Here is a 25,327-nt window from a genome sequence, read left to right as displayed (position 1 = left end):
ATGAAGCATGTAGCTTGAGAAATACAGTCATGTCATGGGGCAAGAAGAGGAAGCAGAAAGAAAATGGTGTGAAATGTTGGGGTTCGGGAGCAAATGGTCAAGCAAGAATTCTTGAGACATCTTCAGTGCAAAAAAAGGTGGTTTTGCTAAAGCATGGGGAAAGGACTGGTGGGCAGAAAGAATTAGTCTGGGTTTGTGAAGAGTGACTGATTCTAGACTTTCAAGTTAGGAGGTGAGGGATAGCGTTAGTCTCTCAAGAATTTGGAAGCAAGGTTTCCAGTACCTTGAGGGGTTAGCTGTTGTTTAGATAAGATCACTAACTACCATCTAGTAAGCCATGAGTCATGAGACCCTTTAGATGTGTATCAGTGGGCCATATGCTTGGAGGATGAAGGGTAACACATATCTTGTGTGTTTAAAAAAAAAAAAAAAGGAATTTTTAGGGGCGCCTGAGTGGCTCAATCATTAAGGATCTGTCTTCGGCTCAGGTCATGATTCCAGGGTCCTGGGATCGAGCCCCGCATCGGGCTCCCTGCTCAGCAGGAAGCCTGCTTCTCCCTCTCTCATTCTCCCTGCTTATATTCCCTCTCTTGCTGTCTCTCTCTGTCAAATAAATAAATAAAATCTTTTTTTAAAAATAGGGCATTTTTATATGTTAAAAAAGATGTACAGGATCCTGGAGGTTGGACTAATGTCAAGCTAAGGTTGCCTTTTGCCCTTAGAGAAGTATTAACAATCGAGGCAGTTGCGTTCCTGGAGGAAGGTTACCCTGCCTGTCTTAAGCACTTGTCCATGGGCTGCAAAGGAGCTTTAATAGTTTTTCTACATTTCTTTTGCCTGTGTTCCCCACCTGAGAAGATACAGGCCTGCCAGTCGGAAGTACTGAGGTCAAGCTGCCCCTTTGTTGCTGAATCCAACTGAGAACACAGGCAGTTTGAATCCTGAATTTGGGGTCTTGGATTACCAAACTGGGTGAAAGATGTCCCTCTCGATGTTTATGTCTTCCCCCATTCTTCAGGTCTTTATCTTGACTTGTCAGTCAGTTGAAGTATATCAAAGCAATTTTTTTTAGAAATGACTGATAAAAGTTCTATTTTCTGGGATTCCTGGGTGGCTCAGTTGGTTAAGGGTCTGCCTTCGGTTCAAGCCATAATCCCAGAGTCCTGGGATCGAGTCCCACGTTGGGCTCCTTGCTCAGCAGAGAGTTTGCTTCTCCCTCTGCCTGCTGCTCCCCCTGCCTGTGCACTCTCTCTCTCTCTTTCTGACAAATAAATAAATAAATGTGCTTTTTTTTAAGTTATATTTTCTGAGTCCTTAAAAATGTGTTACCGTAATACATGAACTAACATTAACACAGTGTAAAATTTTATGGTCACAACCTTTTTCTCTTTTCAAAAGCATGTAGATGATTCTCCAGTGGCAAAGTTAACCTGATTTTTAATGCTCTGTAGGTAACATCCCCTCCCCCACCCCAGAATGTCCACTGTTTTTGCTTCTGTACCAATTCAGAACCTACTATTTTCTTAGTAGGTGGTATCCAGTTACCCCCAGGGGAGAACCACTCTTTTTAAGAGAGAACTCTGATAAGCCTGAAATGTGGTCTAGCCTCAAGGGCAGTAGACTGATGGATTGAGGCTTGAGAGAATCTGTTTTTTGTTTTTTGTTTTTTTTTTAAAGATTTTATTTATTTATTTATTTGTCAGAGAGAGAGAGAGAGAGCAAACAAGCAGGCAGAGTGGCAGGGAGAGGCAGAGAGAGAAGCAGGCTCCCCGCTGAGCAAGCAGCCTGATGCAGGACTCGATCCCAGGACACTGGGATCATGACCTGAGCCGAAAGCAGTGGCTTAACCCACTGAGCCACCCAGGCACCCCAGAGAATCTGTTTTAAGAGAAGGAATCTGCTGGCTGCTAAGAGAGGGCAGGGAAGGGGGGACCCAGAGTTTGGGTATTGGAGGTAGCATGGTAAAGAAGATTCCAAAGATGTAAACCAGCTAAGAAGTGTTTCAAAAAGAGAGACAGACAGACAACAGCCTCACAATGGAGTCACTTGTGCTAAGCCTCACATCAGTAAACCACAACTTAATATCTAACCTAACTGTGGTTTCTCCAGAGATGGTGATTTTTAACTAGTCAACCTGGAATTACCAGGTCAGTACTGGTTAGGCAATCCCCACTTCTCCTCCCCTCAGGAGGACAACCTTTCCTGAAACAATGCATTCTATGCAGGAATAATTTCTTTTTCCCATCCCCTTTCTGCCTTTAAAAACCTTTCCTTTTCTACAGCTCAGTGGAGCTCTTTTCTGCTTGCTAGAGGGAATGCCGCTCGATTCATGAATTGTTGAATAAAGCCAGTTTTATCTTTTAACTTACTCAGTTGAATTATTTAAAAGAAGCCGATAAACTGTAGACAGTATGTGTTTCTCTACAGAGAGAGTGTTCAAATCTTTCTTGGCACCACTCCTTCAGAACTCCCTTCTCAGCCTACAGTTGTCGGGAAAATTAATATGCACAACTTATAATTCAATTTCCTATGTCCAGGAGATGCTCATCTTGAGTAATCAACTAAACTGAAATAGGATCTTTCCCTGGTAACATTTTTCTGGAGTTTTGACCCGGGTTAATAATGTTAATTCCTAGCTGTTTTAACTACCTAAAATTTTCTTCTTATTGTTTTTGTTTAAAAATATCAGTAGTAGCCAGATTTATCAAACAGTTATCAAGCATTTTTCATCTACTCATTGTTACCTACCCATCAGGTTTCAATTCTTTCTTATAACCTGACAGAAAAGCAGGGACAATTATCATGGGAATAGTTCCCCTCTACAGTAAAGGTTAGGTGCCACCAAGAAATGGTTCTGTCTGCAATTGTTTTTATTTGGCATTTGTACTTCTATATGTAGAATGAAGATGATGGTAAAATATTAAGAGTAGAGAAAAAAAAATAAATAGAAGAAGCCAGTGGTAGCTACTCTATGATATAGCCACTGAATTTAGGAAAGAGCCAGAAAAAGAGGTTTAGAAACACTTTGAAAAAAGAGCTGTCAGGCACCAAATTACATCCTTAAACAATGCAGGAAATGCTCTGCCCCCTGAAAGTATTGGGGAGTGACTTTTTCAGCCTCTTTGGAGGGAAAAATAGGGATAAAATGTCTATCAGCTGGGCAAAAAGTTCATGTTTGTCATCTGTAGAAAAAAAAAATAATAATAAACCACTGAATCAGTATTCAACTTGTCCAGAAACTTCTCTCTCATCTCTCATCTCCGGATGTCCATCTCACCCTCATGCCGTGACTCTGGAGCTAAGACATGTGCATGAGCTTACAGTCACTGTCCGGGGATACCCCTTCTTTTGTGTACCCAACTTACAAGACACTTGCGGTCTGGAAATTACAATGGGTGGCAGTTTATATAAAGGGCAGGCAAAAAAGCAGAAGGAAGGATGGGTGAACAGTACAGAACTGTGTTCTAAGCAATCAAAATGAACGCTACAGACATCAAGCCTAAGCCCAGGATTTCTGAGAGAATATCCACCTTTTCTTTGGTTCTATAGCAATTTAAACTCTCTATTCCAACACCTGTAGACCAAATGGTAAGTTTAACTACCAACACAACCTACACACAATGACGGAGGGAAAGAATACCAAAGCAAAGAAAATTCAGCTACAGACATAAGTGTACGGAATAGTTGGATAGTAATCTAAAACATTACCCTCCACATATTTCTTCTGAGAACTGTGTAATATAGTAAATCTTCCATCACTCTATTTATTCCAAGAATCTAAGACGTATTGCTCAAGGGAGGGAAAATGAAAATATTGAAATATCAAAGAGTAAAATGTGTGGCTTTTGAGGTCTGGAGTAGGCATAGGCCATAATCTTCAAAGCCATAAGATTATAAGCTCTATGCGTCTGGGAGAGGAAAATACTTTAAAATATTCAAAAACTTGGCTTGGAAAATTGAAAGACACAGACTGAAATAAAACGGCTTATTCAAGAACAACAAGTTGGAGTAAGAATTGTAATAATGTTGAATTAGCTCCGACTGGAAGAAGTAAAAAGTCTGAAGAGCTGATAAGAGAAATGCCTAGTCCTGGATGCAAGGGCCAACACCGCCCCTCCCCCAGGGCGTGAGTCGCCTAGTTGATGGGTGGGGTGGGGTGTGGAAATACTTGGTAATAGAAATTTAAGACAGGTCTAGAATTACCAGAGCAGAGGAGATGATGTTTAAGTTTTCCAGAATGTAGCTCCTGATCTTGCAAGCCTTGTAATGAAGTTATGTGTCCCCCACTCGGACCTGAGTTGTACTGGCAGCGAATGGGGGAGGTCAACCACCAATAGGCTCACTGATTGACACACTAGACTAGCGTATCTGTGAGTCCCTACCGCCACAGGGATCAGAGAGACCTGAGAATGAACCAAAGGACCCAATGGAATCCAAATCTGGATGGAGAGGTTGCCAACAGTATCAGAAACAGCTAGCTACCTACTAAAAATCTTGCTTCACTATGGAGAGGTGATGGCCTCATTTCCCAGCGTCTTTGGCATATAGGTATGGCAATATGTCTAAATATTGCCGATGGACAATGAGCAAAAGTGATTAAAAGGCCGGAGTACGTTCCCCATACAATTTCCCCCTTCTTTCAGCTAGAAGACAAGACTCCGAGGTCCCAAAGTCCTGGTTTCTGCATCCAGTTTGCCAACCATAATGAAATCACAACGCATACCTAGACTATATTAAATGTTCACAGGAAATAGTAATATCAGTAGAACACATCATAATGAACTTTGAAGGGTGTATTTGGGATATCATAGATTTTTGAAGAAAACATAATGTTGTCCCAGGACATTGAGCAAACTACTATTATTACATTGTTTGGCCCTAACTACTAAATAAAAGGAACCATTAGATATTTCTTTTGGTCTGCAGCTCCAAGAATGTATTACTGAGACTCCAAGGACACTGTGAACCAAGAAAGTTTGGGAACCTCTGCCTGAGGGAATCATGGAACCACAAGATGAAAGGAGGCAGGGTTTCTAAATTTCTAAATGAAGGAAAGCCACAAACATATTAAGAACTCCCACACTGAACAGGGATATGAGCCAGACATAAACTTCTGTTGTATTAACCCACTGAACTTTTGGGGTTTATTTGTAATAGTAGCTAGTATTACCCTAACTAATTCACGGAGTATTTAAGAATCTAGACCCAAGGCCAAGAACCACAGATAAAGGACCAGAAGAGATAAATCTCAAGGGAGGCCACCAGGCCAAGAGGACGACTCACATGGTAGATGCCTCTTATCCAGTACCAGGTCAATACACAAGCCCCCTGAAATCAAAATCAATGTCAAGGAAATGGGGGAAGGATACTAAGGACTTAGCCCGAATGAGGCTGAGGAACCTAAAATTTGATATCCTAAAATCTCTACCATTAGTGGATAAGTGAATGCTAAGTATACATTTTGAAAAAGAAATAAATTTATAGTATATACATTTCATTCTGAAACTGTAACATTTTGAATCCATCATAGATATGTTACAGCAAGGAAAGAAATACAGAGGCTACTGTCTCTGTTTCTATAACTGGCCACTCAGCTATTGCCTGGGTCAACATCTCAGCTGGTAGGGGTTGTGTGTCTTTTGGGGTGAAGAGCCTTAGTCCCTGGCAGTGCTGCCTAGGTGAGGGGACAGCAAATTCATTAATCATTTCAGTAGGACATGGTGAGAGACCAGGAACTCCCCTGGGCTCCTTCTACCACTGCCCCCTATTACTGTGTAGCTGTATTTCCATTTCATTGTCAGGCTCAATCCCTCTAACCAGCACTATAATCCCATTCATTCTGCTCCCCGCCCTTTTATTTCCCCAAAGAAGTCCAGTGCAGACCAGGCAGCAATTTCAAATTCCAATTCAATGAAACTATCATTAGGTCTCTTGACAGAAACATGCCTCTTCCCTTGCTCACGGAAACTTCTAAACCATTGGGAGTCCAGATCCATGAAATAGTAGTACCAGGAATAAGGTAATGAATGGATGGTAAGTAGCCCCAAACCACACATGTCTGCTAGAAAAGTGATAAAATCATTCTACAGTCCACATCTTCTGGGGTCCTCCTCCCCTCAGCTTTGGTGTGAGTTTTGCTGTTCATTTCCCTCCCAGATATGTAAACCCCTCCAATTTAAAGAAGGTGAGATTTATCATCATCCAATCCGGTGATTCTCAACTGAGGACAATTTTGCCCCTTAGGGAAACATTTGGTTGTGTCTGAAGTCATTTGAAATAGTCACAACTTGGAGGGAGGAGTGATAACTGGCATTTAGTGGCTACTGGCCAGGGGATGCCCAGGAAACCCCCCCCCCCAACAACAAAAAATTTTATGATCCAAAATGTTACAATGCTGAGAGTGAGAAACCCTGATCGAATTAATTTATTTGCATAATTTGCTTCCCCCTCTAGAATGCAAGCTTTGTGAGAGCAGGGGCTCTGTCTATCTTGTTTATTACTCTATGTCTGGAATGTGGAAGTGAACAAACATTTGATGACCACGTAAGAGATGAGTAGGTGCCTCATAGCTCACATCAGGTATTTTTATATACATGCTCATATCCAAAAACTTGGCTCCTTGGGTTGGAAGAGTTAGTAATGGTAGGAGGTAGCATGACTTAAACATCTGGGGTGGCACAACTTCTTTGAATGTCCTAAGGTAGCTCTCTTCCCAACATGGCATAATGAGAATGCTCATAATTTTCCTTCACTTTAATTTTCTAACTTGAGGAAAAATGTGCAGTCTTTACAGTGTCCTCAATTCCTTCATTCATTGAGTGATATTATCATCTGGACACTGTACTAGGTGCTGTCACCAAACAAAATGATGACTTGGGACTTGTGTTCAATAATTTGCACAGAGATTTGATATAATTGTTCTAGATTTATTTCTAACAGTTATAAATCTATTTCCCCTCTAGGAAAAGTGTTTCTCTGCCTCCCTTCCCATCTTCCCTTGACACCTCAGTTAAGCTTGGAAGAAAGACCAGGAGAGAGGAGTGGGGTGCCTTGCCCCCCAGCTCTGGAGTAGAGGCTTGTCCAATCCTGGGTTCCCACATGGTACCTTCGCCATAGCTCTATGACAGCACTAATGGCCACTTCTCAGCACCTGTTTATTTATATGGCTTTGTGCTTCTCGCCAGCAGTAGGTCAAGCTCTTGGTGGGTCTTTATATCCCAGGTACCAGGCACGCAAGATGGGCTCAATAAATAGTTATTGAAAAAATAAAATGCTTTTTGCTTACTTCACAATGTCACCTAGGGCACCCTTTGCCAACTTCACAATGTCACTCAAGGCATACTTTTGCCTACTTCACAATGTCACCCTACCTGGCACAGAAATGGGGACTTCCCAGGGGCTCAGAAATAGATCTAGTTTCAGCGCCGTCTGAATCACAGTCTAGTGGCGGCTCCAGCTAATGAAGAGAAAAGCAAAGGTTGGGAAGTCTTGGGCCCCAGCAAATGGGTGTAGGTTAAACAGCCTGAGCTGGAAGAGCAGTGATCCCTGAGGAGTACGGGCCCCTCGAAGACACTGCAGAACGGCCCAGAACCGGAGCTGCGTGTAGGCAGGGGGCATGCATGTCACCGCTGCTCAGGGTGCCTCATCCCCGCCGCTGCAGACGAGTGGCCGAGAGGCCGACCCCGGCGACAGAGGCTAGCGGTGTTGACCTGAACGGGTCTGTTCAAGCCTTGGGCCCCAAAACTGCCCTACGAGCGCAGAGAAAGCGGCCGGGAGCCTCGTCAGGTCCCAGAAGCGCAGCCGGGGAACTTTCTCAGCCCAGCCCACAGGGCGCTAGAGGGTCAGAAAGGACCCGCCTTTGCCAGCGGGGCAAAGGTTGCTCCCGAGGCCACGTGAGGCTTCGTCGCCCCTAAAAGCCCCCACCCGGCAGGACTAATGGAAGAGTAAGGACGTCCCGACTTCGGAGACGCGGCGCCCCGCTGCCGGCTCCAGAGCCGCTCCAGCACCAGCTGCCTCGTCCCACCCGGGGCAGGTCGCGGCCGCCGAGCCATGCCCCGCCGCAGCCGGGACCTCGCGCTGCCCACGCCGCCCGCCCCGCCGCCGCTGCTGCTGCCGCTGCTGCTGCTGCTGCTGGTGGCCGCCGCGGTGCCGCCGAGCCTGGCAGGTGAGCCGTGCGCGCCCACAGGGCCCCCTGGGAGAGCAAGTCCGCAGACACGCGGCCCTGGGCGTCCGCCTGGCTCGCGCTGCGCCCGCCCGCCGCTCCGTGCGCTCCCGCCCGCGCCCCGACTGGGCCAAGTTGACCGCCAGGCGATGGCGGGGTTCTGGGTGGACGCGGAGGTCTGGGGGCACGGCCCCAGCTCGCTCCAGGCCCGCCGGAGCTCAGGGACGGACCCCGGGAGGGGCAGGGGCTGCGCGGCGGCGAACTTCAGAAGTGGGGTCTGGAGAACTTGGCGAACAAATCAGTGCGCTCCGGCGCGGCTCTTGGCTTGCTGAGCCTCGACTGGTCCCCAAAGCGCAGCCAAAGGACATGTAAATATATTTATTCACATCATAGAGGTATGATTCCGGGCTGTCAGGTGTTTTTGTTTGTTTTTTGGTTTCGTTCTTTTTTTTTTTTTTTTTTTTCCTGAACTACCCATGACTTTGGTTTAAAGTAAGTGTAGTCTGGTATTGTCAGCTTGATAGGGGCCAGGCAGCGTGCTAAAGGGCTTTTCATACAGTGCTTACTAGAACTCTAAATAGGAGTGTTTACCCCCATTCTGCAGACCATTCGAAATTGAGAGAAATTGAGGAGCTTGGGTTAAGATACACCGCAAGCGAAGGCAGAGCTGAATTGCCACACAGTATTTACTTAACTACTCCCCTCTTCCCTACAACAGGTTTTATCCCTACCAAAAAAAAAAGTACTGGATTTGTCAGTTTTCTTCCCGATGGATAAGACTAAAATTAACCAAAGAAACTTGAAAGACTTCAAAAGTAATCTTAAGAGAGGATTAAGTTTGCTTTACTTCCAAGCCCTTTTCTGTGCTGACCTTGTGCAAGAATAGGGTGGGATAGGGTGGGGTTTCGGAGAGGAAACCCCTTCCCAAAATGAGCGTACAGATTCTTACTACACTACCTTCCATCCACAAGTAACCACAATTAGGAGATTTCACGGCCTTTGCTTTTGTAGCTTGCCCTCTTAACCACTCTTAAATCTTTCTAGACTTAAACTGCCTGGGCCTCTGGGATCAGAAGGCATGCACCCCTAGGCTCCTGACTGTTGATTTATCTGCCCCAATCTGTTCCTTACCTGCACCGTGGAGGGGGCATTCCAGCCACCGTATGAGCCCAGACAACCTGCTCCTTCAGGCATACCTGGAACAGGCTAAAAGTGCTCCAAAAATGGAAATGGCTTCTTGTGTCTGGAATGCTGAGTGAAACCCTTCTAACTTCTCTGTTCTTTTGAATTGTGTGGATTGTTTAAAGTATTCCTTAGACGGAGGGCAGTCTGAGGAGTGAGGTGGAGATACTGTTTTTCTGAAGATGAGGCACTGTTTATTCAAGAAGAGAACCCCTGGCAAGAAACAGCTGCTTAAACTGACTTCCCCAGATAGATACTCAGCTGAGGTCTGGCCAGGATGGTCAGGAGTCAAGGCAAAGACTGAGGGCATTTCTGTGGCCAGTGATCCTGACAGCATGGGGCCTGGCAATCCAAAGAAGACTTCTTATCATGGCCTGAGGAACAGCTGGTGAAACCCACGCCCACTCTTTCAAACAGATGTGAACCTTGTTTCCTTTGTTGCATCCAAACCAACCTGCTTTCCCGTGTAAATTTTTGACTCTTTGTTTTACCCTTCTACTAGACTGCCAGGCACATGTGGGCAGAGAACAGAGTCTTTGCTACCTCTTTCTTGTCACATTTTCTCTGAAGTGCCCAGCTCAGTACTCTGACTTTAATGGGTACCCAACACACACCAAAGGGATTGCATTTTCATCTTCCTGGAATGATCTTTATATCTACCAATGTGCACCTGTTAATCCAAAAATAACTTTGCAGATTCATTATTCCAGAAATATTGGCCAACAATTGCACATTCCTCTTAGCCTGTCTTCCAAACTAGTGTGGACTTCAGTCATATAATAGCATTGCCTTTATCCTTCCAGACTGGAGAGACCCATATTTGTTTCTGTAATTTTTCTTGGTGGTGTGTATAGTGAAGTCACACTAGAAAAGAGATGGTTGTTACTCAGAGATTTATAAGGTGCCCTGTGCCTTGGTAAAACTTGTTCCAAATCTGGCCCCTGGACTTGCAGGACTAGATTTGAGAAATGCATTCCTTCCCATGCTCCAGAGCCAATCAGATACAAAGAAGCTGATTCACCCTGACAGACACCAAAGTCTATTCACCAAAACACCCATAATGGATTTTTAGCAGATGGGACCTTTGCATAGCCTCCCCGGCCACTCTCTTGTAATCAGATTACACTAGAAAGATCCTCTCAGGGATTCTCAGGCTGGTTGCCTGCTGGATTTGCTTCCCAGGAGGGCTGATGCTTCAGTTAGCTTCTGGGGGCTCATACTGGAGCTCACCTAGCACAGCTGGCCCTTGCCTCTGGGACACTGCTTTTTCCATGCTTCCATGGCTCACCAGTGCCCGCTGGAGACTAACACATTGCCTCTCTGGATAGGCCAGTACTTTTTTATTTTATTTATTTAATATTTTTTTAAAGATTTTATTTATTTATTTGGCAGAGAGAGAGATCACAAGTAGGCAGAGAGAGGAAGGGAAGCAGGCTCCCTGCCTAGCAGAAAGCCCAAAGTGGGGCTCGATCCCAGGACCCTGGGATCATGACCTGAGCCGAAGGCAGAGGCTTTAACCCACTGAGCCACCCAGGTGCCCCAGGCCAGTACTTTTATGTGGTTGTGGAGAAGTTTGTCAATCTGGGAGTTGTTCAGACTCCTTAAGGTGACTTGGTAGACCTTTGGTGGAGGCTGTTCTCAGTTGATCCTTTGATTTGTAGGGCTTTCTGATCTCTAGGTTCACTTGAGGTGGTGGCTCATTCCTTTTGTGGCAGTTCATTTTTACAAGTTTAATACTAGAGAGGTAGTATGGAATTCCAGAAACAGGAAGCACGGAGCCTAACTGCCTGTGTTTGAATCCTGGTTCCAGTACTTACTGTGTGAACTTCAGCCAGTTATCTATCTCTACACCTCAGTTCCCTCATCTGTTACACGGGGACTGGAGTATCTGCCTCCTAGGGTGTGGAACAGGGCCTGGTATACAGTAGGGGCTGCATAATTGAGTGACCGTTATTATTGGCCGTTGGAGTTGCTTTTTCTCCGGAAAGGCAGGACAGATCTTTGGATAAGGCAACCAGAACCACAGCCGATAATCTATGTGCTGTGAAGTAATAGCTTGTTATAAAAGCAGGGTTTTCCTTAATCGTGGCCCAGCGTTGCAGGGACTTGGAGCACACAGGGGCACGTTGGGCGGGTGCTTCAGGAAACAGTGAGCAGAGCCCGAGGTAGCTTTCCTGGGTTACCACTGATTGGTTGCCATCACCTTGATTTTTCTAAGTGCCATTTTATCAACAATGCCTGCTGTAGCATTTCCCAGCTCTTCTCCATCTTTCTGAGCCCCACTAAATCTTCCTACAGCTCATCCCCACTGTCTTAACGTTTCAGACCCAAAAGAAGTCATTGCTGTCGATAAACCCGAACATTTTTTTCATGCTCTCTCTCTATCAATTTGTTATACAAGCTAAGTTCCAGAAGAATTTCTGCGGGAAGTGCCCATTCCTCTTTATCGTTAAAATTTGTTTCCTAGTCCTTCTGGAAATATTAATCTGATGGCAAAGATCAAAATCTTTCTCCAGAAGAAAATGTTTAAAATATCCTCCCCTTCAGTCTTTAAATTGAGATGGAACATTTTATTTATTTTTTATTTTTTTATTTTAATTTTTTTTTTTTTTTGTAGCTGTAAAGTGACCTGAGGAGATAGAACATTTTAGACACATTTTTCATAATAGGTAAACTGCAAATCACGTGAACGTCAGCTTGGAACTTCTAACATGCAGAACAGAAATTATTGTTTTCACACATTTTTAGGCATTATTTTAATTTTTGTCACCTGTTATCTTTTGGGTTTTTTAAAAAAAATCTAAATTATCAAGCATTAACTCTTGAGTTAGCAAGATAGGTAGCAGCACCAAAAATGGAATGACTCCAAAGGATTTATCTTGTTCAGCATTTTAAGTTTTTTTAAAATGCATTTATGCTTTGTCTTTTTTTTTTTTAATAGAGTAAATTCCAGTTGCTCCTACAAGTTCTATTTCACAATCACTTGAAAATTGCACTCTAAGATGTGGCTAGAAAATTTATTAATGTTTTTATGTTGTTTCTTTGCACTATGGCAAAACAGGAACTTACTCCCTTGGGTAAAGGAAACTAAGAGAGGTAGTGAAAATATGAGGAAACTTTGATCTAAAACTTGAACCTCTGTCTGCACAAACAATACCATATTATAATCTTCCAATGGGAAATTGTGAAATCTCTTGATTCAGAGCTTGCTCTGAAGTGTGTCCGCTAACCTTGCAAATGAGTTACCAGCCCAGCAGGTGAGGTAGTGGCGAGTTAATTCAAACCAGCATTTACACACCTAAGATTCCAAAATTCGAACCCACACCCCGAAGTCAAGAATGAATAGACAGAAACTCAATACCAATCTGTCTCCTCCCCAGGCGGTGTGGAAGTTTGGGATGTACGCAAGAAAACCCTGTTCACCCCCAAAGGAGTCAATACAATGAAAAATCAGATGCCACTCCCTGACTCTCAAGGAGCTTGTAACTAAATTTTTGAACCACATACATACAAATATATATAACTAAGGAGTGATGTAGATGAAGAGTGAGCTAACAGCGCCAAATGAGGGGCAAAGTTGGCTTTCTGTTGACAGGACTTTTAGCAAAAACTCTGGTTGAAGCTAGCAGTGTAGACAGAATAGGTTCATTCTGAGAGGATGAAGGAAAGGGATCTTTCCAGATCCAAGTAAATCTCCAGGATTTTTCTGTATTAGCACTTTGTTTCTTTGACACTGTTTTTTTAAAGCAGTATCTCTTTCTGCTTACCTAATATATTGGACAGAATATGCCTCCCACCTCACATCCCCTCACTGCTGTGTATGCGAGCTTCAGCTGCTGTAAATGCGAGGGGCCTCACCCTCACCCTAGCCCCCATGAAAGGATACCTTGCTTTATACCTCAGGCTTCTCTGGCATCATAACCATTTCACACCAGAGCACTTGCAAACCTAGACAGAGGGATTTAACCCCTCACAGGGCAACTTTTGACCAATGCATGATGGGCAGCTGTAGTTAAATGTTCCTCCTTCCATCCCTGGGATGGGGTCCTCAGGGGCTTATCTCCACTCTTGTTTGGGCCATCTCAGATTGCACCTTTGAATTAGCTTTCTCTCCTTCCCTGTTTCATATTCCCCATCCCCCATTCCCGTACCCAGAATAATCCCCCCTTCAGCAAGAGTCCTAGGCTCTGATTTCTTCTGGGAGTGAGAGCAGAAACCCTTAGAATGTTGTTGCCTGGAGGCTGTTTATCATGAATCAGTTACTTTCTGCTGAAGAGTCAAAGCAAATCTAAAAACCGGATATCAATTTACTGAACCCTTTCAAAGAAGGAAGTAGAATGCCAGCCAAGGTAGACCAAAAAATACAGAGGCCTTTTGTCCAATGGACATAAAAGACAAAAGCAATTTAAGGATCAGAATCAGAGAAGTGTTAGCTAAACTCAATCTGAATAGATTAAGTTGCAATCTTAATTTTTAAAAATATTTTCTCTCATATTTTCTGTGTCTGCCCTTTCATGTTTCTTCCTCTTTTTCCCTATGTAACTTACTGAATATATTAGGTAAAATTGCATCGCTCCAGGTTAAAAAAACCACTTACTCTATCATGAATAAAGTGCCCGCCTGGAAAAATAGGTTCCAAATACAGGAGAGAGTGATTTGGGCCACTTACAATTATTTTACAAATTCTAAGACAGGGTTAGGATTTTTTTTTCCCCCACTGAAAACAACTCATAGAAAATATTAGAATATACAAGTAAATAAATTTAATTTGGGCATTAGGTTTTTATGTTGAGAGAAATATAAAAAGGAGGAGGCTTCTTCCATCTTTATCTACACAAGAAAAAGACTCTGTTTTTATAAAGTAACGTTCCCATTCATTCAGCAGAAATTTATCAAGTGCATTGACTTTGAAGATGTTGCTGTTAAAGATTTTAAACTCACTTCCCTTCTCACCAGTTTAGGGGGAAATGGCGTTTGCCCCCTTGGGCATCTGAACCATCCTTTAAGCCCCTTCCCTGAGCTTGAAGGTATAATGACTTGAGTTATTTTAGATTAACTTCTGTGAATGTTCTGATAAACTTCACTTTCATTAGAGCACACACAATTAAACTAGACTCATCCCAGAAACAGTACTATGCTGGGTCCAGTGCTCGCAGGAAATAGAGCCGTAAGCAGGACCTGTGTCTGCCTTCACAGAGTGTGTATAAAGCTAGAGTGGAATTCCAAGAATGTGATTTTGGTCTACCTTTTTGCAGTTGTCCTTTTCACAACATCTGCTTCCCAACATGGAGATGTTTGGGGAAAAAAAAAAAAAAAGTAGAAAAGTAAAATGGCTTAAACTACCAAAGGATTTAAGAAAATCAGAAAGTAATGTGGTATTAGGAAATCCAGAAAGAGTTGGTACATGGAGAAAATGTTGAGGGAGAGAGAACATCATTTGGGGGTGGAGCAAGAAACTCAGATGTTGGCCTAATTTACGAAGTACTTGCTCACTTGGTCAGTTAGTTAGTAGTACATTTTTATCATTGAATTCTTTTAAGGGAATTTTTTTTTTTAATGCCTGGCGGCACATTAGTGTCAAAAAAGCACCGATTTGAAAAAAAAAAAAAAAAAAAGCACCGATTTGAGGAAGTGTATTATTTGTAGTCAGGAAATTACGTAGTTCCAGGAACAGTGAAAACACAGTCCTTGATTGCTTGGATGGAGAGCAAGCCAAGGTTTATGGCAAAAGGGGCTCCTGGAAGGAAAGGTGAAGCTAGGCAAGGCCACAGTGTTCAAGGAGAAGTGCCAAGATTTGGGAGAAGGGAACGAAGCTAAAATTGTTCCATGTGGATAGAACTGAAAGGGAAGAACCCCAGAAGGCTGGTTCACCTTCCTTCCTCTCTTCACAGTTTCTGTTTATGACCCTGCACACACCCCACTCCCCCTCGCTACATCAGTTTGCAGCTGCTGTGTTTCTAGTCAGCCATGCTTCCTTCACTTCCCTACAAGACTCACTAGAGGCGAGGGTAGAAGAGAATGTGTGCGGAAATCTGGGGAAAGGCTGAGGATGTGCCACGGTGATCCAAACTCCATTTGGAGAACACATTTATTGTATTTGGAAGAAGGGACGTTTCTGTGGATGCTACCCATAGTTGTCAAATTGTGGCCGGTTGGCTTTACTAACAAGTAGACTATTATTCATCACCAGAAGTCTGTGAAAGTATTGTGAACCTACCTCTTTTTATGAACATCATTATTTCCACTTAGCCATTTTTAAAGAAAGTCCGCCATTATGGTCATAACTTTACTCAGAAGTGAATGGACTTTCCTGCTCAGGATTATTCTTTCTTTAAGGGCCATAATCAGCTTTAGCTTCTGAGCCTGACCAAATCCCAGCCAATCACCCAGCCCCCTTGGGACAAGGTGCTATGATACTCTAGTATTAATATTATACCTTTAGCACTTATTTGATAGACAATCTTTGCATCAAAATAAAATAATAAAATGTTGAGTCAATTTTTAACGTTGACAACAGATAACTATATATAAACATTTAATCTGAACCTTCTGGCATCTTTTTTTTGTATAATTTTTTTAAAAGATTGCATTTATTTATTTAACAGAGAGGGAGCAGGAGAGCACAGGCAGGGGAAGTGGCAGAGGGAGAGGGAGAAGCAGGCCCCCCGCTGAGCAGGGAGCTCGATGTGGGGCTCGATCTCAGGACCCTGGGATCACGACCTGAGCCAAAGGCAGTTGCTTAACTGACTGAGCCACCCAGGGGTCCTGAACCTTCTGGTATCTTAACCACTGAAAACACAGTATGTCCAAAATTAATCTCCTATTTCCTCCCAGACCTCCCAGACCCTTCTGCTCCCTCTCTCAGTGAATAATACAACAACATCCATCCACTGAGGCTCAGTCTAGAACCTGAGAGTCATTCTGGCCTCTTCCCAGCTCTTTGACGACTTGAATATAAATTGGTCTTCAACCTGAGCCGCTGTCCAATAGTTTCTTAGGCCAAGGAACAAATGCTTCACATACCATTTCCTTTCTCCATTCCTTTTTCCCTCTTTCTTCCTAAGTCTCCCTTCCTTTCACAAATACTTGCTGAGTATCTGTGACAAGCTAGGCACTAGGGTAGTTCTGAGTCTTTGGCCTCCAGGAGCTCACAGGCTAAGAGTAGCAGAAGGCATGTGAGTTACAGTGTGAAAGGCCCAAAGAAGATGTACCTACAACCAAGTGACATTGAACTTGTAGACCGAGTCAACTGCCACAAAGGGGTGCTGCTTCCCGAGTCTTAAGTAGCACTTTTGAGATAGCTACATGGTTAACAAGAGAGAAACTCTTAGGCAGACGAAATAGCATATGCAAAGTCAGAGGTGTTGAACCAGCTCATGGCAGGTTGGACGTGGTATATGATGGCTTCCAGATGACAAAGTGCATGTGGGTGGTGAGTGAAGCTGCATAGCATAAGCAGAAAGCAGATGATGAAGCCCAAGAGTGTAGCCAAAGAATTTTATTTCTAGGAAATGGAAGTCAGTGAAGACCTTGGTAGGCAAGTAAACAAATTATTTGCATTTTAGAAAGGTCACTCTGGTAGAGTATGAAGGATGAATTACAGGTCAGAGGCACCTTGAAAAGGGCCTTTCTTATAGTTCAGGCTAGTTGTGATATCTGAGGTAGCATGGAAAGGTGGGGCTACAGAGGTAGAGACTGGAGGGAGAGATGGTTGGGAGGCCTTGATTCAAGATGAGTTTGCAGGAGAGAGAGGGGGCCTGGATGGGCTTGGGTCTCAGATAGAAGGATAACAGAGATAGAAAGCAGAGGGTGGAGGATGGCTGAGAGAGCAGCATAATAGTTCTCATTTGGATATTTTGAATTTCTTTTGCTTATAGAATCTTCCAGGTGGTGTTACCAAGTGTGCTGTTGGGTCCACAGGATAAAGAGAAAGCCTGGGGACAATGAGGAAGAAAGCAGGCAGAGGAGGAGAAGATGCAGATTCATGTCATCCCAGAGGAATGGAAGGAAAGAGTTTTTTAAGAACTAGTGGTCACCAGGGTCAAATGCTCTCAGCAGCTCTTGTGACATTAGGATGTTATTAGTGACCCAAGCCAGGATGGTGCCAGTAGCAGGGTGGGCATGGATGCCGGCCGCAGCAGGCTGATGGGAGGAAGATGAGGAAGTGGGGTGTGTGTTCCTCTTTCTAAAGGATGAGGTTTGGAAATGGGCCAGTCATATTCACAGCTCTCTCACCGGTACGTAGCATAGCCCATGACACAATGTGCCCTGTAATATTTGTAATAATTTCATGAAAGGAGTGGGAGATTCTGGCAATGGCCAAATCTGGTCCCAGGGTCCAGAGAGAGCTTCTGTGATTGGTTTGCCCTTAGGCCTGAGACAATGGAGCATGTCATTACACTAAATCAGAGGAGCCATTGCACGAAGAGAGTGTCAGGGTGCAGGAACAAGAAGACACAGGATGGAACAAAGTTCCCAGAGAAGTAAGAGGAGTTGATCCATAACAGGGGTAGAGGGATTGAGGTGAATGAGAAGAGAGAGATGGCTATAGGATTTGTAAGGATATATTCACAAAATTATCAAGAACTTGAGAGGCTCACAGGTGATAGTTTTTTGGTTTTTGGTTTTTGGTTTTTGGTTTTTTTTTTCCTGCAAAATAGGAATCTAATGTCATGTGTTAAGAATTAGGCAAGAGAGATAGTATGAGATGCCTGAGAATATGGATGCTTTGGTCCAACTGCCTTGGGGATCAAATATGTTATGGACCATGTACATTCACCCTATGCTTGGTTGAAGTAAGAGCTGAGCAAGGGCTCTAACTCTGACCTTGCCCAGAATCTCATCTCTGAGGATGAAGCATTTAGACCCACCTCTATGATGCTCTAATTACTTCCCCCCACCTTTGACCTAGTTCACTGTGCTCTGAGCTCATCCCCCTTGATCAGGCTCTGGTTTTTCCCCCATTTATAACAAGGACAAACCATAGTGGCAGATTTCCCAATTCTAACAGAATGGATTCTCTAAAAGCAAATGTGGTGAAATTATTGGTTACATGGAAAAAAAGTGCATCAGCAAATCAGTTAAATAGCATCCCATTATTATTGCTTCTTCTTTTCTTTCAGAAGTCTACTATGCAACCGTGTACTGGGTGCCTGCTGAAAAGACAGTAGAAGTCAAAAACGTACTAGACAGGAATGGGGACGCCTATGGCTTTTACAATGAGTCTATGAAAACCACAGGCTGGGGCATCCTGGAGATCAGAGCCGGGTATGGTTCTCAGACCCTGAGCAATGAGATCACCATGTTTGTGGCTGGCTTTCTGGAGGGTTACCTCACTGCCCCGTAAGTACTTCAATCTTTAGTTGTGGTGGAGAACTACCAGGCAACTCTGTCCCTTTCTTTGTCTACCAGTGGCTCCTGTCTTCCTGACATTGGACATTAGAACTGGAAAGTACCTGAGGTGCCCCTCATGTGATCGAAACATGATCAGAATCACATTTTCACCTCTAATTAGTACCTGACTTGGATGGAAAAAAGCCCCCAACTGTGGCATTCTTCCATTCTCGTGGCACTTAAAAAGCTTTCCTTTTGACGAAACTGTTTTAAAATACAGGTCAGCCATTTTATCCTAGTAGCCATTTATTGTCTGGTACAAAGAAATTTATAGGTAAAGTGACCAAGAAGCACTGAACACAGATGATTCATTAAATTTAAAATATAAGAGCATTTTTTTTTCAACAGTCTTAAAACAATACTTTCAAGTGGGCAAAGATTTTCAATTGAAATCCTGATGTCTAATATAAATATTCCTTCCAGTTCTATTGTTACTTGATTCTTATGTCTTTCCTGTGTCTTGTGAAAATAACAAAGATGTAGTTGATAATAATGCAATCAAGACACATCCTTTTCCAAGATAAGCTCTTTAAGGAAAAGAAAGTTGCAACTCATTTAATCAAGCCTCATCCTTTCTTTGATATAAAAAGTGTCTTGATGATTTGGCTTTTTCCTTTTATTCTCTGTGACCTAGACTGTTGTGGGGAGTTTAACCAAACCCTATTGTGTTCGCCTTAGTAAGGCACCTTAATAAGTTAAGTGCCAATCTTAATTTGTTTCTAAGTGCTGGAGATTATATCAAATGTTGAATAACTAGTTCTTGTGCTCCGATAGCTCTTTTTTTAATGAACTAGAAATTCCTGTTTTTCTTTTTATACCAATTTTTTGTTACTCTACCATATAGGTCCCCTTAATGATATACTACTCAGGGATGCATAAAATTTTATAAATGGACTAAGATTTTAAAAACATGTTTAAGAGCACCTGGGTGGCTCAGTTGTTTAAGCGTCCGATTCTTGATTTTGGCTCAAGTCATGGTCTCAGAGTCATGAGACTGAGCCCGGTGTCAGGCTCCATGCTGGGCATGGAGCCTGCTTAAGATTCTCTCTCCCTCTCTCTCCACCCCTCTCCCCACCAAAAAACCCCCACAAAAACCAAAAACTTAAAAAAAGTTTAAAACTGTATTTTATATAAATGTATTTAATATAAAATCTGAACTTTTCATCCGTCTCTGCAAATCTATATTTACTGTGTACCTACTAGTTCTGATTGCATTATTTAAATTGAGTTGCAGGTTTAGAGAAGTAATTTGAGTGAAGTTGTGTGCCTATAAATACACTAGGTTGTCATGAGTGCTATACATAATGGGCCTTTAAGGGAAACTGAGATTTGTGGGAGCAGCTCTAATCTGAGATTGTGGTAAGGATGAGCATGTCGTCTGTGCAGATAGATATCACACAGCAGGAATTTTAGGGAGTTTGCCAGAAGGCTTCTGATGAAGGTGGAATGTCTGATATTCTTATGTCTCAGAAAAACATAAATTTTTATGTCTCACTTCTAGGGGTGACTTTATCATTTACCCTTATTCTTAAGATAAAGCACTGACCTACCCTTGAGTACCTTTATCCATTGATGAAGAAGATCCAAGGAATCTGGGTTAATATCAATTCTCTTAGTAGCTTCTTAAATGCTTCTATAGTAGAGTAAAAATTTTATTTCTTAGAAGAAAAACACTTAGCTATTATTCAATAACTGGGGTTTTTTTTGTTTGCTTACTCTGCATCTTTGCCCTGTCCATTCAAAGAAAATTTGACATGCGTGAGTCTTTTAAGATGGAACAAACAACTTCCTGGGGCACCTGGACATCTCAGCTGGTTGAGCGTCCGACTCTTGCTTTTGGCTCAGTTCATGATCTCAGGGTCATGAGATCGAGGCCTCTGTGCTGAGTATGGAGCCTGCTTAAGATTCTCTCCCCTGTCCCTCAGGCCCTCCCCCCAATGCACACCCACGCATTCTCTCTCTCTAAAAAAATAATAAATAAATAAATAGAAACAACTTCCTGTATATTGTAACCTATTTTAAGGACCTGGCAACTGAGTCTTCCCTCCCTTCAGACCATTTTCCCTTCATTCATCCTGATGAATGATCAGGAGTGAGGAAGAGGTGAATCTAGTAATCTTAGTGAATACTGGATCATTAAGGAAAAGTTGAGAGACTCTTCTTAGGAACATTTCTGCTGCAGAGAACAACCTGGAAAGAGTGCTTTAATCATAAATAACTATAACAGTCCAAAAGGAAGGCACCTCACGGGCCAGAACAGTCAAAGAAGCCTTTGCAGAAGGAATGAGCTGTGGGTCTGGTGTTTGATGGGCGATGACATTCAGTTTGGCTGGGAAGAGGAAGAAAATAATTCTGGGCAGAAAGAAACGGAGCCAAGTACTGAAAAAAGGCAATGAGTCTGAAATGAGGAATTTGCTTTTACAAATGAGCGAGGAGTAGAAGCTCCATTGATTAGTCAGAGGGCAACAGGTTTAAAATGGCAGATAGAGGCTGTATCATGGAAGGCTTTGGATGGAAGCCTGCCCGTTTGGCAGTTGTCATTCTTCATTTCCATCGGAGAGTGCTCAGAGGTTTCTCGAATTTGAAAGACAATATCTCTGTTGGTCTCTGTTTTGTATTCCTTACTGACAATTCAAGAATGTCACCTGCTCAAGGATGGGCTTCCCATATATGCAGTACCAAGAGTCTTGAGAGGACTCCTTCCCTGCAGAGACTTTGACAGATCTCACGGAACAGAAGATCTTGGTGATCAGGAAGAAGCGTGACAAAGAACCAAAGGGGCTGGATGGAAGAGAGAAGTCAGGTATTTGTATATTTGAAGAAGAAAGAGAGAAAAAGAGAAAGAGGAGGAGGAGAGGACAAAAAGGAAACAAAGGAAGGGAGTAGCGGAGGGAGGAAGGAGAACAGAACCAAAAAGAGGAAAACGAAGAATTACAACCAAAACTATCGTTAGAAAGGCATTTCCCATTTCCCTCTTAAGAGGGTGACACTCTCATCGCATGTCTGTAAAATAATTAAATAGGGAGATTTCCCAGCTTGCATGGAAAAGACTTACTCTGTGCCTAGCTCGAAGCTCACAATAGTGGGACATGACCTAGTATGCTTAGAACACCCCTGGCAATGGGCTGGAGAAGAGAGAGGAAGGGAGGAGGCTATCGATTTCTTCCCTCGTCTGATATGGTCCAGGAGGGGAAGGCTTATCATACATTCTGATGCCCAGGAGCTCATTTTGAAGATCTGCAAAATGGAACAGAGAAACTGGGCTCCCAGGGACAAGAGCTCCAGGAGGGAGACAGAACAGAGAGCATACTGGAAGGATTCGCAGGCTTACGACTCCAGGCAGCACAGCCGTGCAGCCCACTGACACTGTCCTCACTGACCAAGTCATGAGAGGTGGGGGGCTGCCTTGGTATTCAGCACAGAAGAGCCTAACCTTCGACCATCTGGAAGCTGTGGCTAGAGTCACAAACCAACAGAGGGGAGGAATACAAGTCACAGGCAAGGGTGGTGTTCTTGTGTTTGTTTTCAGCTACTCATGGGCAACTGTCTGAGAAGCAACAGCATCTTCCTACACACACATCATTTTTTCGATCTAAAACCTATACTCCCAGGGACTGTTACTTGGGGGCGTTTGTAAGGCGCGATTCCACTTACTGAGACACAGCCTTGGAACAAAAGTGTCTGAGGGGGCGCTTGGGCTCAGGTCATGATTCCCGGGTCCTGGGATGGAGCCCCACTGCTGTCCCTGCTCAGCGGGGGACCTGCATCTCCCTTGCCTGCCACTCCCTCTGCCTGTGCTCTCCTGCTCTCTGTCAAATAAATAAATAAGTAAAATCTTTAAAAAAAAAAAAAAAAAGAAAGAAAGAGAGAAGAAGGATCTGAGCCTGGTCTGAGAAGGTGAATTTATGCCAATGGCCAAAAGAAAGAGCCATCTTTTTTTGTTTTCCTTTTTTAATCCCCCTAAGATTTATTTATTTATCTGAGAGAGAGAGAATGGACGTGCACACCCACAAGCAGGGGGAGGGACAGATGGAGAGACTCTCAAGCAGACTCGGTGCTGAGCGCAGAGCCTCACACAGGACTAAGCCTCACAGCCTTGAGATCAGGACCTGAGCTGAAACCAAGAGTCCCAAGCTTAACCATCTGAGCCACCCAGGTGCACCCGCCTTGTTCTCCATTCAGCAGCAGAGCTGCTCAGGTGGCTGCCACGGGCCATGGGAAGTTTAGGGCCGCCATGTTCCTCCCACATCACCACATTTAAAATGGAGTGACATTCCTTATATTCCCCAGAATCTTGAAGGGAAGGAGTGTGTATGAGGTTGGGTATTGTGGCAGGAACAGCTGAGATACTGTGATAAAGAGCTTGGTTTAACTACCATGGGGGAAATAATTTGCTCTCTCCAACCTATGACATACTTGTGAGGCCAAACAAAAACATATAAAGAAATATCCTGAAATTCTCCATCATTTTATTTGAAGTGTTCGGTCATAAGTTGTTTCCTTACAACACTCTCCAGAGAACAGCTGGGACCTGGGCCCAGCCCTCATGCTTTATCACGAGGCTCCAGGCCATCCACAGCCTTGCCGCAGCATGGTTTTCCCACAGGGTACAGTGGAAGCAGCAGGTCCAGCTGGGCCTCAGCCTGGAGGCAGCCCTAGACCCTTCCGGGGCTTCTCTCACCGTCTTGCCCTTCCTCATGCTCTCTCGTCCGCACACATCTCCTGAGGAGCCACTCCCTGCGGAACACTGCCATTACCATGCAAACATGCCTTCTGGGTGGGCTCCTGAGCACTGCCATGCTGCCCTGTCAGCCTGTCACACATCCCTTTCCAGCAACTTTTACACCTCATTCCCTGAGAGCCAGATGCTGCCTCTCCCATCTCCACCACCCCCAGGACCCATCTCACATGCTATCTCCTCAAGGCACTTCCCGATTCCATTCCAACTGGATTGAGCTCCCTCTCTCCCCTCCACCATCTGTTAGTGCTTTAGGGGCAGGTCCCTATCTTACTCATCTTTATATACCCCGGACACCTGGCACAGCCACTTCTGCCCCCAGCAGTTACTTAATTACATGCTGATTAGGTTTAATTGAATCCTGTGCTGTTCCTGTTCTTTAGGGATGAACCAAAAGCATGAGGTACCTTTTTCCATGTAATGTAGTGTCTGGCAGCCATGGCCAAATGGAGCTTCTTCCTTCGTTTTTTGACTTGTTGGGCTGGCTCCCTAATCAGAGTAGCTCATGTCTCACTAATGATGATAAAAGCTGATAAATAGTTCTACATTGGTTTTAATAAAATGAGTCATGAAACCTTTCTGGAAAGAATGATGATGAGGGTGTGGGTATCAGGTCTGCTCCAGTATTCCATAAAGTGGCTGAGCCTGTGTGTGGCTGAGGCAGCCTCTGAAATATCTCTGGAATTATCTAGGAGGAGAGCCACTTCACTGCAACAAACACATTACCTGCCTTGTGTTGGATTCTGGGGTGGGGGAGAAAGAAATGGGGTGGGTTAGATCTCCTGAGCACACTCTTCAAAGAGAACTCCATTTAAGTTAATATGTTAACACAACAGTTGGTGAAACTATGATGAAAGGAGGTTCTAGCAAGATTATGGCACAAGTACAGGAAGTAGTCAAAGGTGGTTCCTTTTTTGTTTCTGGTCTACTACCAGGAAGTACCTCAAGAATCTCTGCCATAACCCGAACTTGCTTCTTTGATGTTAGAAACTCAATGTGCTTCCCATTCAAGATGGTAGGCAAAGCAAAGTGAGACACACTCCCATCCTCAAACATATCAAATGGCCCAAGAACTAGGAATTATTTGGACCTTCCCATGAATCACAAGGTGCTGCTGCTTCTGCTGTTGACAGCGACGGCAATGACTGAGCCTTAGATGACATTTAAAATGGGCCAGACACTGTTCAAAGCATTTTACAAGTTAAATTACTCCCATTACTATTGATGTGAACACTCGAGCACAGAGAAGTTAAGTAACAAGCCGAAAGTCACAAAGCTAGTAAACAGGGACCAGGTTGTCCAGCAACAGAGTTTGAGCAGGCATGGACATGTATCCCCGTAAATGGATTGCTATAGGAAATTCTGAAGGAGCTTGTTTTGGTCTCAGACCCAGAAAGTTAAAGCAAGTAGAAAAGAGTAGAAGACAGGACCTGACAAGTGCTAAATGATAGGGTATTAACATGACACAAAGAGACTCAGGGTAGGGTGGGAGTAAGTGTGTCTTACGTAAAGGGAAGCAAAGTCTCCCCCAACTTAGGATGAAACTTACTGACTTTACACACCGCAGAGCTGAAATTAACAACACATCCGTGAGGCGGACCTTAGCGTCAGGTCTGCATGATGAGAATTTGGAAGCGTGGAGAAGTTGGTCATATTGCCTAGAAGTAGTGAAGTCAACCTTTGAACTCAGAATTCAGAGTCTCTACCCTTAACTGCTGTCCTATATGGCTCTACCACACCAATGTGTAGGATCCCAGACCCAGGGATCAGAGAGGGCCTCAACCTGTGTTCCTCAGGGCTCCTGAATGGGGCAGGATCCATGACCTCAAGGTGGATGTTTCTCTTCCTCTGCT

The 25,327-nt window shown here is 43.8% G+C and overlaps 1 protein-coding gene across 1 annotated transcript in view; it reads left to right on the top strand.

Annotated features, from left to right (window-relative positions):
- Positions 1–7,643: 7,643 nt before the first annotated feature.
- The window catches only part of LOC111142049 (phospholipase B domain containing 1), a 51,428-nt gene continuing 33,744 nt past the window's right edge, over positions 7,644–25,327 (top strand). The window contains exons 1-2 of the mRNA XM_022494982.1: positions 7,644–8,164; positions 18,466–18,685. Of these exons, the coding sequence (XP_022350690.1) occupies positions 8,050–8,164; positions 18,466–18,685 (335 nt within the window). The 5' untranslated portion in view covers positions 7,644–8,049. The remainder of the gene's footprint in view (positions 8,165–18,465; positions 18,686–25,327) is intronic.

The sequence above is a fragment of the Enhydra lutris genome, unplaced genomic scaffold (assembly GCF_002288905.1).
Source record: "Enhydra lutris kenyoni isolate GAN:26980312 unplaced genomic scaffold, ASM228890v2 scaffoldscaffold7, whole genome shotgun sequence".
NCBI lineage: Eukaryota > Metazoa > Chordata > Mammalia > Carnivora > Mustelidae > Enhydra > Enhydra lutris.
This window is presented reverse-complemented; position numbering and strand designations above follow the sequence as displayed.